This window comes from Musca vetustissima, unplaced genomic scaffold (assembly GCF_032173495.1).
Source record: "Musca vetustissima isolate MV318-11 ecotype Yass unplaced genomic scaffold, APGP_CSIRO_Mvet_v1 utg34486, whole genome shotgun sequence".
Taxonomy (NCBI): Eukaryota; Metazoa; Arthropoda; class Insecta; order Diptera; family Muscidae; genus Musca; species Musca vetustissima.
Genome location: NW_026875282.1, coordinates 2,107 through 20,244, shown reverse-complemented (window position 1 = coordinate 20,244; position 18,138 = coordinate 2,107). Strand labels below are relative to the sequence as shown.

Here is an 18,138-nt window from a genome sequence, read left to right as displayed (position 1 = left end):
TTTCAATAGCCGAGCTTAAAAAAGATTTCCAAGCACGCCCGTCTTGTGCGTGCGAAACATGATCTTTGAAAGACCATGTTCCGAGATGTTGCCTTCTGCTTAATTTTTCTATCGGATTCCATTCCATTTCCATTCACAACATAACCTAGCCAACGTAGTCTCTGCAGCTCGATACGTCTGACTATGTCGATGTCCGAGAATAGATAGTATAGCTCATGGTTCATTCGACGAGGATATTCACAGTAGACGGAGATCGGCCCATAGATCTTTCGTAGAATTTTTCTCTCAAACACTCCAAGAGCTACCTCATCTGCTTGCAGCACGGGTAATATAAGCGTCTTGTAGAGTGTGAGTTTGGTCTGGAGAGAGGTTGCCTAGCTTTTGAGTTACTTACTCAGACCACAGTAGCATCTGTTGGCCAACACTATTCTCCTTCGGATTTCAAAGCTGATATTATTAGTTTTGTTCATGGCGGTACCAAGGTATATAAAATCATTCACTATCACGAAGTTGTAGTTTTCAAGTTCCACAGTTGGTCCGAGTCTACTGGACGTCTTGCACGTCGATACCATCAGCTTGGTCTTTTCGCCATTTACTACCAGTCCCACTTTGATAGACTCCTTCTCAATTCGTTCATACGTGTCTGTTACCGCTCGTAATGTTCGACCCATTATATCGATATCGTCGGCGTAGGCGAGTAACATATGCTGTTTGATTTACAGAATGTCATTTCTGTTCACATTTGCATCTCGTATCTGCCTTTTCCAGCAGAATGTAAAACAGGTCATACGACGTTCACCTTGACTGAATCCTCTTTCGGTATTGAAGGGCTCCGAGAAATCCTTTCCGACTTTAACTGCTGACCTTGTGCCACTTAGAGATAACCTGCATAGCCGTATTAGTTTTGCAGGAATGCCGAACGCAGACATGGTTTTAAACACCTCTGAGCGGATAGGGCTGTCAAATGCGGCGTTATAGTCGACGTATAGGTAGAATGTGTCGGTGTTTTTTTTTCGTGGGTCTTTTCCAGGATCTGGCGCAGAGTGAAATTCTGTTCAATGGTGGATTTGCCAGGTCTAAAGCCGCATTGGTATGGTACAATACTCCCATTGTCAATTGGCTTCAGTCGTTCACATAGCACGCTGGATAGCACTTTATATGCGATGGGAAGAAGACATATACCTCTATGGTTGGCACATATCGTCTTGTCTCCTTTTTTGTGCACGGAACACAGGATACCGAAGTTCCATTCATTGGACATGCATTCCTCTAGCCATATTGTACTAATCAGTTGGTACATGCTCCTAAACAGCATCTGACCACAGGTCTTGAATAGTTCGGCTGGTAATCCATCGGCACCTAATGCTTTATTGTTCTTCAGCCGATTAATTGCTAACTAAAAGGAATTATGGAACTGAATGAATGACCTTAGTTGTTCCATTTGCAGAACGAACCGAAAAAAGATCTTCAAACACTGACAACAGATTCTTCTGCATTAAACCACGTTTCGTTAATGTGATGGAATTTGTTATCAAACCAATACGTCTGTTTAATCATTTTTTATCTTAAATCATTTTTTTATTTTAAATGCATTTTATTTTGAATAATTGTTCATCTTATTAATAAATGTTTCACTGAGTTCTTGTACAAGTTCCGATACAGGTGTATGGACTTGTAGGGGCTCTAAATATACAGAGTAGATTTAGAGCCGGAAGTATTTGTTGCACAAAGGCGAACAGCAATAAACGACAACACAACAATTATACAGGCGATTCTTATGTGTTGCTAATTAGGAACTGGTGGTGGTTGGTTAAAATAAAACACTTGCTTAATTTAAAAGACCCTGGCGGTCTGAATTAATGTTTTATTTCTTTTTAAAACAATTCCCAATGGTTTTGCGGCAATGTATTTTATCTTTCTGCTTCTTCTTCCTTACGGATCGTTCTTCTTTGATGACGATAGGTAATAGTTTAGGTACCGATTAATAGACTTATCGATGACATAATCGGCGGAACCTCAAGAGTTCTATTAAGCAGAAAATCAAACATATTTTTATTCCTCCAATTAAAAAATATCCTAAATTCAATGAAACATTTTCATGAATGCAATGAAATTGCCAAGTTTTTAGTTTTCATTGTTGTCATGAAATAGTTTCATTACTGATATATAGACCTCGGATTTTTGCATATTTTTTATGCTTTATCCGATTGGACTCAAATTTTGTATTTAGGCGTTTCATGCTTTAATTGATCGATATTTGGGGTCATGTCAAAAATATGCAAAAAATATGCAAAAAATATGCAAAATATATGCAAAAAATATGCAAAATATATGCAAAAAATATGCAAAATATGCAAAAAATATGCAAAATATGCAAAAAATATGCAAAATATGCAAAAAATATGCAAAATATGCAAAAAATATGCAAAATATGCAAAAAATATGCAAAATATGCAAAAATATGCAAAATATATGCAAAAAATATGCAAAATATGCAAAAAATATGCAAAATATGCAAAAAATATGCAAAATATGCAAAAAATATGCAAAATATGCAAAAAATATGCAAAATATGCAAAAAATATGCAAAATATGCAAAAATATGCAAAATATGCACGGTATGCTAGGTCGATATGCGATAAATATATGCAAAAAATATACAAAATATGCATTGTCGATATGCAAAATATGCAAAAATATGCAAAATATGCAAAAATATGCAAAATATGCAAAAATATGCAAAATATGCAAAAATATGCAAAAATATGCAAAATATGCAAAAATATGCAAAATATGCAAAATATATGCAAAATATATGCAAACATATGCAAAATATGCAAAAATATGCAAAATATGCAAACATATGCAAAATATGCAAAAATATGCAAAATATATGCAAAATATATGCAAAATATGCAAAAATATGCAAAATATGCAAAATAAAAAAATGCAAAAATATTCAAAATAAGACAAAATATGCACAAATATGCAAAATATGCAAAAATATTCAAAATATATGCAAAATATATGCAAAATATGCAAACATATGCAAAATATGAAAAATATGCAATCATATGCAAAATATGCGATAAATATATGCAAAAAATATACAAAATATGCATTGTCGATATGCAAAATATGCAAAAATATGCAAAATATGCAAAAATATGCAAAATATGCAAAAATATGCAAAATATGCAAAAATATGCAAAATATGCAAAAATATGCAAAATATGCAAAAATATGCAAAATATGCAAAATATGCAAAATATATGCAAAATATGCAAAATATGCAAAAATATGCAAAATATGCAAAAATATGCAAAAATATGCAAAATATGCAAAAATATCCAAAATATGCAAAAATATGCAAAATATGCAAAATATATGCAAAATATGCAAAATATGCACAAATATGCAAAATATGCAAAATATATGCAAAATATGCAAACATATGCAAAATATGCAAAATATGCAAAATATGCAAAAATATATGCAAAATATGCAAAAAATGCAAAAATATTCAAAATATATGCACAAATATGCAAAATATGCAAAAATATGCAAAATATGCAAAATATATGCAAAATATGCAAACATATGCAAAATATGCAAAAATATGCAAAATATGCAAACATATGCAAAATATGCAAAAAATGCAAAAATATTCAAAATATATGCAAAATATGCAAAAATATGCAAAATATGCAAAAATATGCAAAATATGCAAAAATATGCAAAATATATGCAAAATATGCAAAAATATGCAAAATATGCAAAAATATGCAAAAATATGCAAAATATGCAAAAATATGCAAATATGCAAAAATATGCAAAATATATGCAAAATATGCAAAATATGCACAAATATGCAAAATATGCAAAATATATGCAAAATATGCAAACATATGCAAAATATGCAAAAATATGCAAAATATGCAAAAAATGCAAAAATATTCAAAATATATGCACAAATATGCAAAATATGCAAAAATATGCAAAATATGCAAAATATATGCAAAATATGCAAACATATGCAAAATATGCAAAATATGCAAACATATGCAAAATATGCAAAAAATGCAAAAATATTCAAAATATATGCAAAATATGCACAAATATGCAAAATATGCAAAAATATGCAAAATATGCAAAATATATGCAAAATATGCACAAATATGCAAAATATGCAAAATATATGCAAAATATGCAAACATATGCAAAATATGCAAAAATATGCAAAATATGCAAAAAATGCAAAAATATTCAAAATATATGCACAAATATGCAAAATATGCAAAAATATGCAAAATATGCAAAATATATGCAAAATATGCAAACATATGCAAAATATGCAAAAATATGCAAAATATGCAAACATATGCAAAATATGCAAAAAATGCAAAAATATTCAAAATATATGCAAAATATGCACAAATATGCAAAATATGCAAAAATATTCAAAATATATGCAAAATATATGCAAAATATGCAAAAATATGCAAAAATATGCAAAATATGCAATCATATGCAAAATATGCAAAAAATGCAAAATATATGCAAAATATGCAATCATATGCAAAAATATGCAAAATATGCAATCATATGCAAAATATGCAAAATATGCAAAAAATGCAAAATATATGCAAAATATGCAGAAATATGCAAAATATATGCAAAATATGCAAACATATGCAAAATATATGCACGGTATGCTAGGTCGCAATATTAAAGATAGAACTTTGAAATTTTGCACATATATTATTATTACTCCTAGGATGTTTGGTATTGGAAATGGGATATATCGGTCCACGTTTTAGTATATCGCCATATAATAGTTATATATGTTTGCATGTTTTATACATATATTTAGCAAATTTTTCATAATGCCCCAAAAATCTAACAGTTGAACCATGAAACGCATACATGCACAATTAGATTTCTATAGGTTAAAAATAAAGAAAGCACACAAATTCGAAAACTAACCTGAAATTTTTTTTTTTGATTAAAATGATTGCATATGTGAAATATGTTGCTCATATTTGCACATATTTTGCATATTTTTGCCTATATTTTTCATATTTTTTGCATATTTTGCATATGTTTGCATATTTTGCATATGTTTGCATATTTTGCATATATTTTGCATATTTTTGCATATTTTGCATATTTTTTGCATATTTTGCATTTTTTGCATATATTTTGCATATTTTTGCATATTTTGCATATATTTGCATATTTTTCCATATTTTGCATAGTTTTGCATATTCTGCATATTTTTGCATATTTTGCATATTTTGGCATATTTATAGCATATCGACCTAGCATACCGTGCATATTTTTTGCATATATTTTGCATATTTATCGCATATCGACCTAGCATACCGTGCATATTTTTTGCATATTTTGCATATTTTTGCATATTTTAGCATATATTTTGCATATTTTATGCATATATTTTGCATATTTATTGCATATCGACCTAGCATATTTTGCATATTTTGCATATATTTTGCATATTTTGCATATTTTTTGCATATTTTGCATATATTTTGCATATTTTGCATATTTTGCATATTTTTTGCATATTTTGCATATTTTTTGCATATCTCGTGCATATGCAAAATATGCAAATATGCAAAAAATTAAAAAATATGAACCCTTCAAATAATTCTAAATCCTTTGAAACGAATTTGTGTCCAATCAGAATTTCGATATCTTCATTATTAAAAAATATGCAAATATGCAAAATCCGAGGTCTACTGATATAAAATAGTACTACTGATTTTTTATTATTGTAATATAACTTTTTAATTTTTTTTTTTTTTTTTGCGGTATGAGAAAACTTTAAATATTTGTTTTCATAAATATTATGAAATGTTTCATAACATCGATGTAACTATGGATTAGATTAATGTAAAATTATTGATAACCGTTCAATGATTCAATGAAATGTTTTAATAGGATTTTTAAATAGAATAAAAAGAATTATGAGGCACGGAATGATTACGACTTCTTAACAGTGACATTTTGTTAATTTAAAAATTATATTTTTCGCAAATAGGAATTGAGTTCTTAATATTAAAGGCATAAATATTTTTTTAAAAATTCAAAATTTCGTAGTGTATAGAAGAAGATACAACGCTAAAACTAAGAAGCTTTACCAAAATTTCACCAAAAAAGTTCTTGTTTTCTAAAATTGATGCTATTATTTTTGATGTTACCTTTTTAAGGGTCAATAGCAATAAATGAGTTAAGTTTTCCACGTGATAGGGTCTATAATTACTAGTATCTCACCTTTTTACTTATAGCCAGATGTGTTTTTTATAATATTTGTTTTGTTGTATAAATTACATAGCTCATTGGTCCCATTTCATCATTATTACGGTTGAAGGAATTCCAAAGATAACAACAATTTTCTTTTGATGTTGTTTCCAACGTTACATTTTTTTCTTTGCAAGAAAATCCTTTGATAAACTTTACGAAACATAAAACGTGCACTGAAAAATATCTGAATAATTTGTAATTTTTTTATTTACTTGTTTGTATGTTTAGGAATATGTCCTAATCACATTACCGCCATTTTAGTAATGCTATTATTTACATATTTTTTTCTTTTTCTTGCAGGTGGTTCGGATAGCAATAAGGGGAAAAGTAAGAAATGGCGAAAAATACTACAATTCCCTCACATATCACAGTGTATACACTTGAAAGACAAATTAGGTGAGTTTGTTATAATAATAATAAATTACAAATATTTCTTTTCTGAAATTGTAGTAAATTAATGTCAAATACATTAAAATATCTGATAATGTTGAATTAACGAAAAATGTTTAATTAAGTTGCAATACAATGAAAGAAAATCATTAATTCAATGAAATACATTCATTAATGTTATGTATTATTTTCATTGTGGCGATGAAATAGTTTCATTACTTCTTTATATTTGCATGTATAAATTATTTTATGAAATTTTCGTATTAAATTATGCAAATGCTTCATTAATGTTAATCGTAAAGAAAATACATAAAATATATTTTATTTTCGAATAATTTGAAATGAAAATGTTTCATTGAGTATCATTGCAACTCATTTATTTGATTAATGCAATGAAACATTTGTATTCAGTTAATGAATTGCCATTCATTAATGTTATGAATTTTTTTTAACGTAGGAAACTGTTTCAAAAATTCGCTCGCTGATTCAAAATGCATTCTTTTCGTTTTGTGCTCATTTTACGAATGAATTTATGGCGATAAATTCTTTACCAAACAAGCATTCCCCAAAGAATGTTCGCACACAAACAAGTGAGAGCACACAAAAACGATCGTCCGTTTCGTTTGGTGATTGAAATTCTTTCTGACATTCTCTCACGAATGAAAACAAACATTCCCGAATTCTCGCGAATGCTCAAAACAGCAACAGCAATAACAAACAAGCGTTTGTGAACTCAATAGTTGTTGGACATGTGTTTTGTTATTCCACACCAGGCACGGGCAGGGCGTAAAAAATCGGTTCATTCATTCGTTGTGTGTGTTTACTTTTTTTATGATATTTTTGTTTGTTGTTGTTTTTAACAGTGCTCGCGGGAATTCGCCAACATTTGTTTTTTGAGTTTTTCAAAAGAATTTTCTTCAGCAAAGAATACTCGCGAATGAATGAATCGACGACGCTTGCAGCGAAGTTTTATCGTTCGGGAATTTTTCGTGCAATGCGAACATTCGCGACAGGTTGCAAATGCTTGTTCATTCTTTGTAACTTTATCATTCGCTATAAATTGAAAACATTCGAATTCTCGCGCGTGAGCATTCGTGAGAAAGAGTGTATTTTAATCATTCGTCGCACCCTGATTTTTAATGTAAAAACATCAATCATATATAATTTTTGATCATTATGTAATGAAAATTAATCGTTTAGTTTCAATGTAAGGCAATCATTTTGTTAATACAACTTTCGTCAATTTTATGAATCACTTTCATTAATGTTGTGAACATTTCTTACTAGAGTTTCAATGGATTCATTAATTACTAGCGTAAAGAAAACCAGTGAGTGGAGCAGTATAGTCGGACGGGGCCGACCACACGATAGCTCTGCGGTCAACAGCAATTCCTCCTCTCTTAAAAGTGTGTGCAGCTCTGAGGTTTTTTGCGGAGGGAAGTTTTCAAAAGTCCCATGGCAATGACCTCAACCTTGGCATGGCTCAAGGCACAATGTAGGTGGTTTTGGCCGAAGTTGTCCTGCTAATAGAGAAAAAAACTGTGCAAAAATTGGATTGTTTTCAAATTAAAAGAGAAGGAAAAAGGGAAGAATATTTTTTTATTCGAAAACAAAGTTCCCGGGTGTTGTCGGATGTATAGATGGCATGCACGTACATATCATGGGCCCAAAAGAAGATGTACGCCATTTTGTAGTAATTTTAACCGTTATTCCAACCGAATTTCGGTTCTTATTGCTAAACACAACTACACAGCAACCAGAAATAAATGGTTGCCGAAAAATTATATTTGAAGCAACTGAAGTTGACAACAGTTGCCATCCATAATTCAAATTTGGGAACTGGCAACGCAACTAAACTCTGGTTACCATCCGTAATCGACCCAAAAAATAAGTTTCATCCAAAAGTTATTATCTGATCATAACCGATAATCATAGGCGTTCTCCATGACCATAACTGGAACCTCATGGAACATTTCAAAGCGATCCGCGGTATATTTCCGCCCTATAGTGTGGTAATGGTTTATTAAATAATATCTGAATACGTAAGCACCTGTAAATATTTACGTATAACTCCCACATCCGAGTACCAATTTAAAAGCCAACCACTCCTCTTGGATATACTATCGACTTGAGGAGAATACAAATTTTGTCATTTTTCACACAAAAGTCAGGGTCTTTTTTACCCGCTAAATATTGACCGATCTTTATCAAAGCAGGCATGCTTATTCTTTGGCCCAATACCCTTCTCCATGTAAACCCTTCTACATGCAATTTCGTGAAGATTGGTCCATAACTGTGGCCTGTATCGTGTTTATAAATTATAATGGGCAGACGGTCGGACGGACACTTATTTCTAGATCGACTCAGCTAGTCGAGATATGACGATCGGTGTACTTAAAGGTGGGTCTAGGACCAATATTTCGCGGTGTTACTCTCTTGGAGCTGCACAAAGCTATAATACCCTGACAACATATTTGTTTAGGATATAAAAATCATAAATATATTTTGAATAATTTTTTAATGAAAATGTGTCGTTGAGTTTCAATGCAAAAACTTCATTAACGCAATTAGCTTTCATAAATGTTATGCACTTTTTTATTAACGTATACATTCAATAATTTTAAGAGTAAAGGAAAATTATTATTATTATATATATATTTTGATAATTTGTTAATGAAAATGTAATAATTTCCTAAAAGAAATGTAATAATTTCCTAAAAGAAATGTAATCATTTCCTTAATTTAATGAAACATTGTAATTATAAGAATATAGTACATTGTATAAAATATATGTTTTCCTTTTTACACAGACATAAGCTATGGTTATGTGATCGATCAACAGCCCATCGGACGCGAACTGTTTCGACAGTTTTGTGAAAGTAAACGGCCCCTATACTTCCGTTATATATCATTTCTGGATCAAGTGCAAAAGTAAGTCATACAAATACAACAATCATATGCAATATTCTTCTTGTGTCTGTTTTGCCAATCTAAAATAAAGTTCATATTGTATTCTTCCCAACAAAATCTATAGATATGAAGTGGAATACGATGAGAATCGTATAACAATAGCCCATGATATTGGTTGTAGATTTCTGGATATTGAGAGTCCATCGACGGTGGTACTCAACAATGGCAATGCCGAGGAAAATAATGGTGAAACGCAGCCGGCGCAGCAGCAGGATGATGGTGAAAAAATTCTCACCTCCGATCCTGAGAATATCACTACAACATCAACAACAAATCTTGTAGAGACTGAATTATGTAACAATACCACCGCCAATATTACAACAGCAACAACACCACCAACAACAACCAGTAGTAGCAGTAATCATAAAAACTTTCATCATCACAATGGTGAGGAGCAGCATGAGGTTGGTAACTACAATGATGGTGGTGGTGGCGGAGTTGATGGAGGTGGTGGTGTTATTGGCATCGATGAAGTTGATCGTGTCAAAAACTGCATTGATTCCTCAACGGTATTGCCGCCACAATTAAATGGAAATTCCACAAATGCCAATAAATCTCCCCTGGCTTCCGATGAATTCGTTTTGGATGTCCTTAACGATGATCTCATTTCGAGGGTGCGCAGTAAAATCACCAGCGGCAGTAAGGAGCTGTTTGAACCCTGCGTCAAGGCTGTCAAAGCGTTTTTGGCCGGCGAACCATTCCGAGAATTTGAAACTTCGATGTATTTTCATCGGTGAGTAGTGTTGAAAATGTTATAATTTTAAACAATGTTAGGGGGGATTGTTTGATGCTGTCTTATAACTAATTCCGATTGACTTGCAATTTTACACATCTTATGTGTTAATCAGTTCAGAAGTTTCCGTCATTTTTAACTTTTGTATTTTGGACAAGTTTTCCAATCGGTGTGGCCGTAATTTTAGTGGGGTGGAGGTCCATTTTTGGTATTTTATTTTTTAAGAGAGCACGGTTGAGAGTATGTTGTGAGTGAGTATGTGTTAGTGGAGTACGGGGTTCTTGAAAAATCATTTAACTTTTCGGAAGAGGAGGTTCAAGGATGGGCAAGCAAAGTGGAGGAGCCGTTTCCCTCAAGCCCCTGGGCCATTGGTGTATGTTGTGTTTGTTTTTCGTTTTTGTGATTTTTTATCCAATTTCTTTTTTAGTGTTCATTCACTTGAGTTGATGGTGGCAGGTATAAAAACCTCCCCTGAATGAAGTTCCTTAGCTAGAGTAAAAGAAAACCCCAACATAACGCCGCATTGGACAGAATATGGCGCCCAATCTAAAAGCATTAATGTCTTCCAGATATTATAAAATTAATCATGTACAATAACAGCGAATCATTGTGCAATAGACAATAGGGTTAATTGTTGCAGGGTTAAAAACCCCTCCTGAATGAAGCTGTTTCTTGAGATAGTGTGGAACCTCGCCATAACGCCGCATTAGGCAGAATGTAACAACAATGTTGAACATATGTGGCCATAATTTGATATTGTGTAGCAAATCTACCTACCAAAAATGATAAATATCGATCCATATTTAATTTATAGGTCCCATGTATCAATAAACCCAATATTGCCCTTATCATTATGACTATGATATGATGAAATCGAAGTTTTGGTTAAGACATCATGTGTCTTTGTACCAAATCGGAGTCGATGTGTCTTTGTACCAAATCGGAGTCGATGTGTCTTTGTACCAAATCGGAGTCGATGTGTCTTTGTACCAAATCGGAGTCATATCCGTAAAGAAATAAATTCTACAAATAGAGAATATTGTCCACTCCTTCTGGTATCTCCCCCACAAAATGGTGCCTTCCTGAAAATTGACGGTACAAACAAAGTAATATTTCCTGAGACCTGTCGATCTACTCCTAAAGAATGAAACATTTTCGAGATTTTAAAAACCATAACCTTATTCAGAATTCGAGTTGACTCTACCTCGGTTCCCACACAAAAGTATCAACATTTTAATGAAAAATAATGGAATGGAGTAAGCAGAGTATCTAAACTTTGTATGAAGCATTATTTATACCAAACCTTCATGGTATTTAAAGATGGGGCCTGTTGATCTAATCTTGTTGATTCCTCCCTCTCCCACAATGGTTTAACATTTTTTAGATTTGTAAATATTAACCTCATTGAAAATCCATTCCTGCTGTTGCATCCCCTCTTATCCTGTTTTCCTCTTTTGCACATCCATTCGCTCTCGAAGTTTTCCAGAAGTATTGTCAATCTATCCCTAAATGCTTGTTGCGATATATGCGGGAAATCCGCAGGGCCGACTATATGACACCCTTCACCCTACATATGTTCCTTACAGTTGTATGTCAATTTTCCCTCGATGGAACATACTCATATCTTTCTGCAACCTATGATAAATTTAATTTCATTCGGGCAGATTTAGAGTCGTCTGCGTACCATGGGACATATTTATGAAAAACGATTTATAGCAAAATTGATACACGCTATTCGGTACGCTGCCCTGTTAAATACATATGGAAGCTATGGCTGCATCTGCACCAATTTCAACAAAACCTAATAACTTCATTCAAGTCTCAATATGATACGTTGTGCAAAATTTCGTGTTAATTGGACAACATTAGAACATTACTTTGGCGCACCATTTACCTTAAATTGGACGAAAATATATATGGGAGCTATATCCAAATCTGAACCGATTTTCACGAAACTTAGCACACATCATTCTAGGCCTAATTCAGTACGCTGTGCCAAATTTCGTGCAACTCGAAAGATATTTGGGGACTTTGGTGCTCCATTTACATTAAATCGGACGAAAATATATATGGGAGCTATATCTAAAGCTGAACCGATTTTTCCCAATTTCAATAGAGTTCGTCCTTGGGCCAAATGAATGAGCTGTGCCAAATTTCATCCAATTCGAATAATAAATGCGACCTGTACTTTGTTTACAATTTAACATGGACAGACAGACGGGCGGACATGCATAATTCGACTTAGAAAGTGACCCTATGCATATTCTCAAAAGGAACCATGTGTCTACTTCGTTTCCTTTTGCCTGTTACAAACATATGCACAAAGACATAATACCCTGTACCACAGTGTGGTGAAGGTTATAAAAAAAGTGATAATCTCTTCCATTCCCTTGAAGAAATTGGAAGCACTACCTCATTCTCGATTTTAAATTTTCAAGATTTTCATTGGGCTGGTAAATTAATGCCAATACATGTTAAGGTTTGTAACTTTACACATATATAATTTAAAATTTAAAACAGAAAAAAAAATAATTTGCTGAATTTTGGTGTTTTTTTTTTTTTATGGTTAAAGATGGCTGGATTGATAACTCCTCAATGAAACATCGGAATCCGAAAATTTCAAGGGTGTTAAAAAGAGTACATGTCTGGCTCTCGTATGAACTAGGACTATTTTCTTCGCTCAAAAATTAACAAAATGGTGGTCTTTTGATTTTTTTTTTTTTTTTTTTTGAAATTCGCCTATTTTTTACTACTAACTAAGCTAACAAATAATGAAGTTCTTAACCGATTGGCTCTATCCTAGTTCAACCGATTGGATTATTGTTTTTGAATTACCGTGCCCTCATTCGTACAAATACTGCTTCGAGAAAAACGCTTTTAAAGTTTGAGAATTACTCTTGCCGTCTCTTGATGCTGACACAATAAATCGACTATATCTTCAAGAGTTCTTGATATTTTCACTTGAAATTTCGAAGGGACATTCTTGAATTAGTGTAGATTCTAATTAAATCATTAAATTTTTTGACAACGAGAAGTGACTCTTAAGTGAATTATTTTACTACATATAGAGCCCGTTGAAAATAGAGCAGTCCCTTCTTAGAGCCTTCATTATATAAATAATATGATTTGTTACGATTTATTTAGACTATATAAATAGGAATATTAAACATACACCACCATAATATCATAATACCATAATATCTTTGTTTTTGTTTTTTCTATTTTGAGTTTGAGTATCGCTGTTGCCATATAACACCAAATACTCGTACCAATGACTGAAATTAAATCGTTGACATTGTTGCTGGCTGATGGTGTTTTTTTGGGAAGTGGGTGAATAAATATGAGATTACGTCAAAGGGGTTTCCCAATGAAAGATATTTATAAATATAACCACAACTAATAACATTTGTATAAACACACACCACAAAACAAATCTATATAATAAAATATTTGCACTTGCAAAATGATGCCACAGCTAAAATATTTGTAGTGGAATTTTATATACATATTTATTATTATTATTCTGGAATTTTATTAAAATATTTTTGCTAATAGTTTTCATATAAAACCCATATTTATTTTTCTTAGTTATTTACAATGGAAATGGCTGGAGGCTCAACCAATTACATACAAAACATTTCGTATGTATCGTGTACTGGGCAAAGGTGGCTTTGGCGAAGTTTGTGCATGTCAGGTGAGTATTTTTTATGATTTTTATTAAATTTATTAAATATTAATATATATACTCATTTGTATGGTTTTTTAGGTACGTGCCACAGGGAAAATGTATGCTTGCAAAAAATTAGAAAAGAAGCGAATTAAAAAACGCAAAGGCGAATCTATGGTCTTGACTGAAAAACAAATACTGCAGAAAATCAATTCCCGTTTTGTTGTTAATCTGGCCTATGCTTATGAAACAAAGGATGCTTTATGTTTGGTGCTAACAATAATGAATGGTGAGTTTGGCTCAAATAGTATTATGTTATATAAATTATTGTGAAGTTCGAGCAGATTTTGTTTGAGCTCAAAAATGAGATTTGCATTTAAAGTACTTGAAACCAGTTGGACCCTTATATGAGGTCTATGACTTTGTAAATTTCTGTCAGGAGGCTTCTTAACCACTGAGAGGTACTACCACCAACAAACGACGACCCGAGTCTTACTCGGTCAACGTCTGTCACTACATAATCGAAGTTGCAATGGAAAGGGCGAAGGATCATTCATGTAAATGTTTTTATTAATTCCTCTTTCGAGATGAGCTACATGATCGAAGTTGCAAAGAAAAGGAAAGTCTGAGAGATACTACATTCCCACCATTATGTGACGCGTTTTGCGTTTCGTTTTAAGTTCAGCAAGATGATAATATCGGACCTTATACTTCCCAACAATATCGTTTTTCATACTCTAAGAGCCCGGAATGCCAACTTTTAGACCCTTCGATTAGAAAAATTAAACCTACAATATAAAGAAAATGGGGTCGTACCATTATATGAAGGCTTTCTGCGGTTGAAACAGCGCCAAATATGCCAAAACATGGACCCATGTTGACAATTTTCTGGGAATAGACCTCCAAAATGCCAAGATATCTTTATATAGAAGCTTAAGATCTGGAAGTCCTTATAGACAAGGTTAAGATTAGAAGTTTTTTTATAGACGAGCTGAAAGCCAAGGTGCTCATCTGAAGGACAGAGAGTCTTTATTGACGAGCTGGAAATCACGAATTCTTTAAAGATAAGCTGAATGTCAGGGAATATTTATAGGCAAACTGAAGACAGGGAGTATTTACAGACAAGCTGATGATCAGGGAGTCTTTGCAGACAAGCTGAAGATCAGGAAGTATATATAAAGGAGCAGAAGACTGAGGAGACTTTATAGACGAGCTGATTGCTAGGGAAGCTGTATTGATGAAGCTGTATTGATGAAGCTGTATTGATGAAGCTGTATTCCAAAGGCTTTTATATAGGAGCTGAAGTCCAGGGAGTCTTTTTAGGCGAGGTGAAATCCGGACCGGCGGACGGACAGAGACGGACTGAATATCAGGAAGTCTTTACAGAGAAGCTGAGGGTCAGAAAGTCTGTATAGACGAGCTGTAGACTTAGGAGTCTTTATATACGAGCTGAAGGCCAGAGAAGCTCTATAGACGAACTGAAGTGCAGGGAGTTTGTATAGATGAGCTGAAGGCCCGGATAGTGTTTATAGACAAACTGGCCACGAAGTCTTTTTAGATGAGCTGATGGCCACCGAGTCTTTAAAGTCGAGCTGAAGGGCGGGGATCCTTATAGACGAGCTTAAGACTGGTCTATAATACCTGTCTTTGAAGAGTAGATGAAGGCATGGAGATAAAACTTTGCTGAAGACTTTATATACAAGCTAAAGGTCAAGCAGGTCTTTATAAATGTGCTGATGTCCACAGAATCATCATATCAGGGCAGAAGACCAAGGAGTTTTTATAGATGAGTTGAGGACTACTAGTCTTTGTAGACTAACTGATGTTCAGGAACTCTTTATAAACGGGCCTGCGATTAGGGAGTCTTTAAAAACGAGCTGAAGGCCAGGTAGTCTTTCTTTCTCGACGTGGGAGTATTTATAGACTTGCTGAAGCATAAGAAGTCTTTATAGTCGAGATAAAGACCACGGAGTCTTTATTCGTCTTAATAGAGGAGATGAAGAGTAGAGAGTACTTAGACTAGCTGAATAGCATGAATTTTTTATAGACTTGCCGCAGACCATGGAGTCTTTAAAGACTAGAGACCACGGAATATTTATGGACCTTCTAAAGGCCAGAGTGTCTTTATAGACTAGCTGAATATCAACAAGGTGGCCTTAAAGGCCTTAAACGATTTCAAAAACTACAGTACATGGTCTACTCCACCAGCGTAAAATTAACAGTATTTATAGATTTTATCTTGAAGACAACAGAGTATTTGTAGATATCCTGATGATCAGTGTATCTTTCTAGACATTTTATCGACATTTTCGACAACCGGTTGATGTGTGAAACCGGTTGTCGAAAATGTCGATAAAATCGGAGAAATCATACAACAAAACGGTGCATATTTAGCCTAAATCGGGCATTTCGAAGCATGTTCGATAAAGTCATATAAAAATAATGAATTTATTTTTTCCCAAACTAATATTTGGATTCAATATTTTTGAAAATGGCGATAATATATATATATATATATATAATGTAATATGTTTTATAAACTTTTGTAGAAAACCAAGATTTGTGTCAGAACATAAAACGGACTTTAACCACTTTCAAAATTTAACAACTCATATATACTGCTTCAACTTGTTGATTCCTTTAAATTTCCAATTTTTCGAATAATTTTAATTTTTATATTATTTTATATCGTTGGTATTTGTAACACAATGCGGTAAATTTAAATATTACTCGAAATGTTCATTCCTTTCCAATTGCATATAAATTTGTATTTAGAAATTCATTTTTAAATTTGATCATTTTAAACAGCTCACACAACAAACAATATTAAGCAAATACTTTGAGTACGTCAACAACATACAGGAACAGATTTTTACATTCAATTAACTCTTCCAGGTAGTTTCAAACTAATTACATTGCATTAATTCTTAGAAATGCAAAGTTCCTTACGTCTATGTACACAGTAGAATACATTTACGTATATTGATTTAGGAACCCAAAGAATTCAAATATATAAATTAAAATGTATGTATGTACAACAGGCGACATTTATTCTACACAATTTAGACTTAATATTAATTTATTAGATTTACAAAATTGTTACAACTAAGTATTTACATTGATTGTATCATTTATTTCGTACATATTATGTGTGCTATGAAAAGCGCCTTAAAGTATGCTTTATTTATTTGCAACAGGAAATATTATTAATTTCGTAGAAATCCCAAAGTCTATATGGATTTATAAAATAAATTGCAAAATTTAATTTGTAAATATGAAATGTTGTATATGTGTTGTATGTTAAAAGGATCTACACATCTAAATGATTGTAATTAAGGGGACCCCCCCCCCCTATTCTCGGGGTCAAAATTTTTGTTGATATAATTCGAATCTACACTGATTAAAGAATGTCTCTACAAAATTTCAAGTGAAAATCTCAAGAACTGTTGAAGATATATCCGATTTATTGTGTCAGCATCAAGTGACGGCTGAAGGGCTTCTCAAACTTTAAACGCGTTTTTCTCTAAACATTTTTTTGCGAATGGCGGGCACGATAACTCAAAAACTAATAATCCAATCGGTTCCAAATTTTGCAACGTTTCTCTGGGAGTGTATAGCTCTCGTATGAACTAGGATAAAGCCAATCGGTAAAGATCTTCCTTATTTTTTAACTTGGTTTTTGGTAAAAAATCCGCGATTTTTCAAAAATATTTTTTCAAAGGGCCACAATTTTCTTAATTTTAGAGCGAAGTCAATAATCCTAGTTCATACGAGAGTCAGACATGTACTCTTTCTAACACCGTTGGAATTTTCGGATTCCGATGTTCCAGTGAGGAGTTATCATGCCCGCCATCAAAAATAAGGACTTTTCTTTAATTACAAAAAACAACAACAAAACAATAACAAAATTTTTTTGTAAATTATTTTTCTTCTCTTTTAAATCTTCAATTATATATGTGCAAAGTTACAAACCTTAACCGGCATTGGTATTGATTTACCAGCCCATTAAAAATCTTGAAAAAATAAAATCGAGAATGGGGGGGGGTTCCCT

At 32.5% G+C, this 18,138-nt stretch overlaps 1 protein-coding gene and 1 long non-coding RNA gene across 2 annotated transcripts; both read left to right on the top strand.

Moving 5' to 3' along the window:
• The first annotated feature begins 6,604 nt into the window (after nt 1–6,604).
• LOC133337762 (uncharacterized) lies at nt 6,605–9,865 on the top strand. The gene is made up of 3 exons (XR_009754597.1): nt 6,605–6,723; nt 9,528–9,648; nt 9,752–9,865. It is a non-coding gene; the product is annotated as an uncharacterized LOC133337762 (long non-coding RNA).
• A 5-nt stretch (nt 9,866–9,870) lies between these two features.
• Nucleotides 9,871–14,376, top strand: LOC133337760 (G protein-coupled receptor kinase 2-like; the record flags this gene model as incomplete). Its single annotated transcript, XM_061545969.1, has 4 exons — nt 9,871–9,895; nt 9,970–10,420; nt 14,009–14,114; nt 14,187–14,376. Coding segments are annotated over exons 1-4 (772 nt in total), but the record flags the coding sequence as incomplete, so codon positions are not given.
• Between the last annotated feature and the right edge of the window lie 3,762 nt (nt 14,377–18,138).